The 9,006-nt window shown below is 34.1% G+C and overlaps 1 protein-coding gene across 1 annotated transcript; it reads left to right on the top strand.

The window, feature by feature from the left end:
* The first annotated feature begins 238 nt into the window (after nucleotides 1–238).
* Nucleotides 239–2,418, top strand: LOC113752062 (protein LYK2). The gene is made up of 3 exons (XM_027296202.1): nucleotides 239–295; nucleotides 457–537; nucleotides 1,168–2,418. The coding sequence occupies exons 1-3, from the start codon at nucleotides 239–241 to the stop codon at nucleotides 2,416–2,418; spliced, it is 1,389 nt and encodes a 462-aa protein (XP_027152003.1).
* The last annotated feature ends 6,588 nt before the right edge of the window (nucleotides 2,419–9,006 follow it).

Consider the following 9,006-nt stretch of genomic DNA (forward strand, 5'->3'; position numbering starts at 1 on the left):
TTTTAAATTACCCATCAATATAATTTTTACATCAACAACAAATTAAACACACATATTTTTAAAATTTTTTTTTATTTGTATCAATTAAACCAACTTATATAGACATAATATGTGATTTTCGAACCACATATTTTAAGGGTGAAGCGTTGTTGGCAAATCGGATAGTAATCTGTGCCCTAAGTCCAAGACTGAAGATTGCCCGAATTGCTAGCGTCGGCCGATTGCCAATATACAATACATGCAAATCCCAACTCCCAAGGATTCTGTCCATGAATCTGCACTTTTCCGGGAAACAGTTTGTATAGATCCCAAATTTCAACCCTTTTAGTGGATGTTGTCAAAGTCATTTGTACTTTCCCAACTAGTCCACGTGAGACTTCGTGGTCCTGCTCAGCTGCTCCCTCTGCACAGATATAATCCATTACATTTATGCTTTAACATTACGCTCCAAATAAGACTGAGGACCTTCGATTTGCTTTTGTCTTTGTACTTGTTTTGGGTCTTGCTGCACTGAAACGGGACTTGCTGAGCTGCCAGGTAACCTCTCAGGCATCGCATCTTCAGGTTATCCTTGTGATGGGAATAAATATTAAATAACAGATAACAAGATTGTTGCAGTACATTTGCTGTTCTTCAAACCAATTCTTACTGTTCCTGATCAATTTTCAACCTACTTGGGCATCAACCTTTCGACTTTCGTTGCTCTTAGAAGCATCTGGCTTTTCTGCTGCTAGCACTGAATCCCTTCCCCATAATCAGCCTCCGCTGATCCCGGTTGATTTCAGACGCAATGGAGCAGTATTCGTGGGTTATTTGAAACAGATTTGAGGAAAATCACCCTCAAAATTCTTATAGAGTTTTCGGTATTCTTTAGCCGTTGGAGGGGTTAACAACTTCCAAAGCCTGACTTTGTCGCCGTGTAATCTTGATCCATCTTCTTGCGAGTTTGCCAACGGAGTAAAGCTTTCTCTATCTTGTCCTGTAAGTGAAGCTGATAAGCGGCTACCTGAACCTTCAGCTTTAGTATTACTTTTGAAATTATAATGTTAGTAAGTTAACAGATCTTTAGCAGGTTTGGGAACAGAAGTAGTTTTTTGTGCGATTCTCGACTCTTTTAATTCCAGCTGAAGCTTAGCCTATCTTGTAGTAATTGGGCTCCTTGCCAAGATGTGGATAGTTGGCGTTTACATTGCTATTGCTGCAATTGCATTTGGGTTAAGTGTTGCTACTGCAGCAGCTTTCCTACTCTTTCAGTGGAAGAGGAGGAAGCATGGCCAATGTAAGAATGCAGATGTTGAGCTGCAACAGCTTAGTTTGAGCGTAAGAACTACCAGCGAGAAGAAAGTTTCATTCGACGGATCCAATGACGATTCTCTTAACAGTCACACGATCGACACCACCCCACATAAAACAGTACTGGTTGAGACATATGGTACTGAAGAACTGAGAAAGGCGACAGAGGATTTCAGTTCAGCTAATCTCATTGAGGATTCTGTATTCCATGGTCGTCTAAATGGAAAGAACTTGGCGATAAAGCGTACATCGATGGAAACCATCTCAAAGATTGAGCTTGGGCTTTTTTATGATGCCATCCACCATCATCCCAATATAATCAGGCTTTTAGGGACCTCCAGCAGTATGACAGAGGGCTCTGAGTCTGATTCCTTCTTGGTTTTTGAATATGCAAGGAATGGATCATTGAAGGACTGGCTTCACGGTGGATTGGCCATGAAGAGCCAATTCATTGAGTCCTGCTATTGCTTCTTGACTTGGAATCAAAGGCTGAAGATCTGCCTAGATGTAGCCACAGCCATACAGTTCATGCACCACATTATGCATCCTGCTTATGTCCACAGAAATATAAAGAGTCGAAACGTATTCTTAGATGAAGATTTCAATGCAAAAGTTGGAAATTTTGCTATGGCTAGATGTGTTGAAGACAGGGTAGAAGACCAGCAATCTAACCCAAGCCCACCTGCCTCCTGGACTAAAGGGTATTTGGCGCCTGAGTATCTTCAACAGGGTGTAATTGCACCAAGCATAGACATTTTTGCTTTCGGCGTCATTTTGCTTGAGATTTTGTCTGGACAAACACCAATGATAAGGGCTCACCTCAACGGTGATGATTACATTTGTTTGTCTCAGAAAATCAAGTTCATCTTGCAGTCCGATAACGCCGAAGAACTGAGGGAGTGGATAGACAATGCACTGGGAGAGAATTATTCATTTGATGCAGCAGTAACTTTAGCCAACCTTGCAAGAGCCTGTGTCGAAGATGATGCATCTTTAAGGCCGAATGCAGGAGAAATTGTTGAAAAGTTATCAAGATTAGTTGAAGAATTGCCAGAAGGAGATCAGTTTGCTACATGTGAAAGCTCGTGCAAACCACTAGTGAAGGCAGCAGCAACTGCTATGTAAACAAAGTAGGCATCAGATGTTGTAATTTACATTTGATGTGAATTTAAATATATAGTCTTCTTAGAGCTCCAAAGGTGTTTGCTATAGTTATATCCTTATTTTTCAGTACATATTTAACTAAATTATTCAATCTCTAAGTTTAAAGAAGATTGTATTCTGACAAAATTTTCTCGATGCGAAAGATTAAACACGACAATGCCTTTGAAAATTGGAAAGAGAAGGTATGATGCTTGTAAAAGGGTTTTACTACTATTTTGGACATTCGATGAAAATACAAAAAATGAGACAGTAAATTACCACAAACCCCGCCATCATATCATATTTTACCATATAACTCCGTGTCATTTTGAAATGATCACATAATTAGTTCACAGAAATTGTCTTTCCCGCGACTCTAATGCTCGAAAAATGCCTACTAATTTATTTTTTAAAAAAAGTGAACAAAAAGAAATATTCTTGCCTTCCACCACAGCCTTTTTTGCGATATAGTGAGCAAGTCACCCAATGATCTCTATTCTAATGTGAAAACTAATGGAAAGATGAAAATTTTAGGGCTAGGTCTATTCCTCCATGAAGTGAATAAACGTTCCTCTAATTTCTCGTAATTGGATGAATTTAGAGCTTTTTTGGGGTTTTTGGTAATCGATGATGGTCTAGTAGTCGTTATTGACTCCCGATTGCAATGGTGTTGACTTTTCCAATTGTGAAGCGGATATGTTTTCAATTTTACATTTCGACCCACCAAAGTTTTGCTCCTCTTAATTTGACCTTGAAAAATGCAATATACAACAAATGTTAGTGACAAAATCAAATAGAAAGAAAAATGTTAAATATTTAAGTAACGGTATAACTAGCACTTCAATCGACACTGTTAGTCATATTTAATTTTGTCCAATTTTCATATTCTATAAAATCACAGGAGAATTATGTAATTATATTAAAATGAAAGGGCAGTCATGTGGTTGTAAGCAAAATCATAAGGGGATGATTTGTAATTTACCAGAAATGAGAGGATGAGCCCATGATGAAAATTTGACATTATTCTTACTCCTTTTCATATAACTTTAAATTCCTCCAGACAAAACAGAGATGGTGCTATCTTTCTTTCTTCTATCACAGAATTGCATAGACTACAGGAATCCATGAGAAAATTATGATATACAACAAAATGGTGGATCATACAAGTTAAAACTTTATCAAAATTACACCTAGCTGGTTTAGCCTTTCAAGTCACATTTTGACTGCTAATATGCAATTAACCTCAGCTCGCAACATGTTTTGAATCTAGAATTTCTCACTCTGGTTTCAAAATTTTCAAGTATTTAAAAGGTTTTAATGAAAATGTTATTGGTAAGTGTTATTATTTTTTGACAAAATTGAGGTGGGTGAGGCATATAACCACCCCCATTAAGTAGCACTTTGTTGCTACTTCTAGTGTGGCACAGAGCGATTCTTTGTTATTTTTCATTTTTTGACAAAAAATATATATTTATTTATGAAATGCATATTGATAGAAAATACATCAAATGCACTCACAAAAATAACAAAGTTGAAAAATTACTGGATTTAATAGGTTTGAAAAATAATAAAAGTTTACCATGAAACTCCAATAGATTCCGAATCATGGTAAATCACGAGTAATTCATTGAATATCTATGCATGTCAACATTTACAAATTAGCCATTCAATTAGTTCAAACCCAAACTTGATGCTAAAATCTAATAAAAGGACCCAAGAAATCCCAAACACAGTTCTTCATCTTGTCAATTGCCTTCCTTCCACCTCCCAATTTTACCTTCCGGGTTCATGACCCATTTCATCACCATTCAAATAGTGTTGACAAAAATTCTAAGGTCAAAATTTTGATCTATGGGATTTATTGTGAACTCCATAAAATTTTGCTGTCTTTGGAGTTTGTCTACGCATAATCATTCAAAAATAATTTCAAAAATTCCCAAAACCAAATCATGTTGCACATCTTATAGCTCAGTGGAATTTATTCACCTTATAATGCACCTTCATTATAAGAACATTACATTGTACATTTTACGAAAAAAATATACTACTGTTAGCGCATGGTATACATACATACATGCGTCTATACGCGCACACACAAAAAATACACCAAAAGATTTACTTATGAAAAGAAGATACATAACAATCACAAGAATGATAGGTTGTATAACTGCTTTTATACTTGCTAATAGAGGATATAGGGCTATCTTCTCTATCTTAACTAGGGATAGTAGAGTAAAAGGAGAAGTAATTGACTAGCATAAATACGGAAAATAAAGTAAATGTTATAAAGAAAGTGATTCAAACTTGAAAGTGACATAATTGGTTTTGAGTCCTTCTCTTAAACTTCTTAGGCATAAATGTATGCCAATTTATTACATAAGATATAGTCCAGGTCTATGGTCATAGTTTAAGTGCTACCCATTGCTATGTATAAAGGACGGAGGATTTTAGTTAGAGCAAAAATAATTAATTGATTTAGATTTGAGATAGTAATTTAGGGAACTTTAGGAGTTATATGAGTAAGAAGAAAAAAAGAAGTATCTCAGTTTTGTGGTACTGTTTGTTTGAGCAGAACACAAAAATAAGATCGTAATTTACAAAAAATGCGATAAAAAGGAAAAGATGAGAATTTATTTTTAGGTTGTTCATTGATTGATTTTTTTTGGAATGATAACACAAAAGAAATGAATTCCGTGATCATCTTCTGCACTTGATTTTGTAAAGTAAAACTATTTGATTTGAGAGTGTAACATAATCCATGACACTTTGTGTAGTCCTAATAAATAAAACACTAAAAGATTAAATGTTATAATAGAAAAGTTAGAAAGCATTACATGTCTATTTATAGGATAAGAAACACATGAAATGCTTAGTTTGATTATGTAAAGGGTTAAATGCAAAATGCACCCCTGAACTATGTCTGGTTAGCGACTTGCCCCCTAAACTATCAATTATAGTGACATCTTCTATTATCGATTTCATTGCAGATTGCTTAAGATAAGGTGATATGACAAATCTGTCCTAATTAAATGACAATTAACAAATTGTCCACATCTCTCCTCCTCCTTTCTCCTTTAAACTCACAAGTAATCGTCCTCCTCTTTCTCCAAACCACACTACCAAGTTATTATCCATCTCATCCCCCACATCAAACTCCCTAATATGGATCGCTCTTCATGTTTTCCATTCAAATCAACATTTTCAAGCTCCTAACTAAGCATGTCAATGGGTAGGGTCTGGGTTGGATCCATTTGATCCTGATCTAAACCCATTAAAATTTAGTTGAACCCATACCCAGACCCAAACCCTTGTAAGTCTGAAAAATAAGTCTAAACCCAGATTCCCCTATATCTGGGTACCCACTGCATTTTTCTAAATACACTAAAGTGAAAATATATAGATTTCAAAAAACACCATCCAGTTTTTATTTTCAAATAACAAAATTAATATTCAAGAAATTGAATGCAACATCATGAACTCAAAAAATAAGTATTATTGATTGCTTTGATTTATTTTAAAACTTCAACTATATTTTCTCCAATCTTTCATTTATTTTCCTTTACTTTTTCTCCTTTTTTTTGAAAAAGTTTGTACTAATTACAATAACAATTAGGATTAGATTGAAAAAAGAAAACAATCATGAAATCTTACTGTATTTGATCCAACGATCATAGAATATTAGAATATTTCATAAATTTACTAATATATATTTAATTATATATATATGGATCTGAGTAGGGTCTGATATGGATTTGGATATAAATATGGATCATAGAAAATTAAACCCTACCCAGACCCACAACTCTTTTACAGGGTCTGGGTTTGGGTAGGATCTGGATTTGAGAAATTAAATCTAAATCCTATCCAAATATATTGGGTCTGGATAAGATACGATCCATTGATATGCCTACTCCTAACCTCATAAACTTATCATTACCTCTCTTTCTTGAGTGCATTCTCTTTGAATCATTTCTCAAGTTCCAAACTCACAATCCACTTCAAGTTTACGAACCCTCATTGCTACTAGCTAATCTCTCGGTACTTTTTGATTCAAGACACCCAATTTCGGTCATTTCCTATAATTCTAATTTCTCTGATTGTTTACGTTATTGGTTGTTTTTATTTCTATTTGTTGCATATTGAAGTTTGACTTAGTGTGCGATTGGTTCTATATATGATAAGATTGTGTTATGAGTTTTACTATTTGAAGATTTGGTGTGGATTTATAAGGTGTATCTTCAATTTTTTGCATAAGTTAGTGATGGGTTTCTAGCCTTGATACAAAGGTTTGATTTTGCTCTAGTTTTACATAAACTAATCTTGACTTTCTTCTTCTTTTGTGGTGGTTCAATGATACGTATTTTGGTGTAGTGGTAATGGCAAGCACTGTAAGATTGTTCATGGTTGAAACAAAAAAAGACAAAAAGTAAGAGAAAATAAATTAAAGAAATGGGTATTTCAGGTAACACATTATTTGTAGGGTTATTGTTGTCCTTCCATTAAAACATTACTTGTTACAATAATTTAATTAGAGCAAAGTGCCAAAAATTCGTAGTATAAAGTAGTAAATTGCTACAATTAATAGTGTAAGGGCCAAGTTGCTAACTGCGCATAATTCTAGGGTGCATTTTGCATTTAACCCTTACATAAATTAAAATATATCAATATTAATATAATTGTTTGTAGTCCATTTTGAGAAATTATTTAGATTTTAAAGTTAGTAATGTAAAAATCTCAATTATAGTGTGAGGGAGTTGAAAAACAAAATTGCATCATGGTGGAGTAAGTTTTTTTTTTAAAGAAAATAGTAAATTTTGCTAGAAAACAAAGTGATGAAAAAACTTTGGGTTTGCCATGATATATTTTTTTTCTTTTTCCCTAAAATCATATGTGGTGTTTGATGGACCCAAATTGATAGACAACCATAAACCCATAGGAACAATCAAGGAAAAATGATATAGAGGTAAGGGAAAATTTCTTTTATTAGTCAAACGTGGCTGCAGCTATAATACAAGAAACGGTGGACAAAAACTTATAGAGAGGCTACTACTCTTACACGAATCTGGAGGCTACAACTCTATAACCCTATGCGGCAAAAATACTAATACGTCTAGGCAAATTTCTCGAAATAATGTTAAAACCAAAAAAAATCACAAAAGTGGTGTTGTGTAGGATATGTGGATAATATAAGGGTCGCCGTAGGTGGGAATATCGGTGCAAAAAAAAAAATTCAACATATTTTTGCATTTATTTTCAACTGCTTAAGAATTTTTTAAGTTAAGATTTTCGATAGAACTTTTTATTTTAGATGCAGATGGACTGTTGATTAATATATGTCAACGCTCATGATTTGAAGGTGAAGAAAAAAATTTTTAAATCCTATTGTCGCACACAAAATTTGCGAAGAAGGAATTTTTAATTTTTTAATGCCGCACATGGTGAAATTTGTGGACTGCTGATCCACTTGATCAATGGCCCCTATATCGGCGCAAATTAAATTTACGGCGACATGAATAATTTTTTAAATTCCATACAAGCGAAATTTGTGGGCCATTGATCCACCACACATCGTCGCAAACTTGATTTGCGGTCGTTTTTTTTTTATTCCTCATATGCGAAATTTGTGGACCATTGATATAGTGGATCAACAGTTCACACATCACTGCAAACTTGATTTGCGGCCTTTTTTTTTTATTCTGTACATGCAAAATTTGTGGACCGTTGATCCACTTGATCAATGGTCCACAAATCACCACAAATTACATATGCGGAGAACTAAATTTTTTCTTTTTGAAACCGCAAAGGTCATTTGCGGTGTTAGTTTTCGAACCGTTGACCAAGTGATGAACAACGGATCGCAGTTCGTTGGTTTTTTTTCATTTGCTATAGATTCAATTTGTGGTGATGTAAAAATAGTTTTTTTAATGCAGTAGTTAACATTTTAGTTATGACCATTGATACAAGAGATCAACGGTGCCAGGTTCAGTCAAAAAAATTTTCGATCAAATTAGCATTGCAAATTCTATACAATTATTGTATCAAAACAACTTGGCGAAATTCTCAGAATAATGTTAAAATAAAAAAATCACAAAAGTGGTGATGTGTAAGATATGTGGATAATATAAGGGTTGCTACAGGTGGGAATATCAATGCAAAAAAAATTTGACATATTTTTGCATTTATTTTCAATTGCTTAAGAATTTTTTAAATTAAGATTTTTAGTAGAAATTTTTTATTTTAGATGCAGATAGACCGTTGATTAATATATGTCAATGGTTGTGATTTGAAGGTGAAGAAAATTTTTTTTAAATCCTATTACCACACACAAAATTTACGGCAAAAGAATTTTTAATTTTTTAATGCCGCACATGGCAAAATTTGTTGACCGCTAATCCACTTGATCAACAGCCACCATATCGGCGCAAATTAAATTTGCGATGATATGAGTAATTTTTTTTTAAATTTCGCACAAGCAAAATTTGCGGCTGTTTTTTTTTGTTATTCAGCACATGCGAAATTTGTGGACTGTTGATACAATGGATCAACGTTCCACACATCGCCACAAACTTG

The sequence above is a fragment of the Coffea eugenioides genome, chromosome 11 (genome assembly GCF_003713205.1).
Source record: "Coffea eugenioides isolate CCC68of chromosome 11, Ceug_1.0, whole genome shotgun sequence".
Taxonomy (NCBI): domain Eukaryota; kingdom Viridiplantae; phylum Streptophyta; class Magnoliopsida; order Gentianales; family Rubiaceae; genus Coffea; species Coffea eugenioides.

Bases quoted from the DNA above. Each gene is read 5' to 3' on its own strand.
- LOC113752062 (XM_027296202.1), top strand. From the start codon at position 239: ATGCAAATCCCAACTCCCAAGGATTCTGTCCATGAATCTGCACTTTTC. The intron at 296-456 runs GTTTGTATAGAT...GCTCCAAATAAG, and splicing joins CTGCACTTTTCCGGGAAACA to ACTGAGGACCTTCGATTTGC. The intron at 538-1,167 runs GTAACCTCTCAG...CTCCTTGCCAAG, and splicing joins GGGACTTGCTGAGCTGCCAG to ATGTGGATAGTTGGCGTTTA.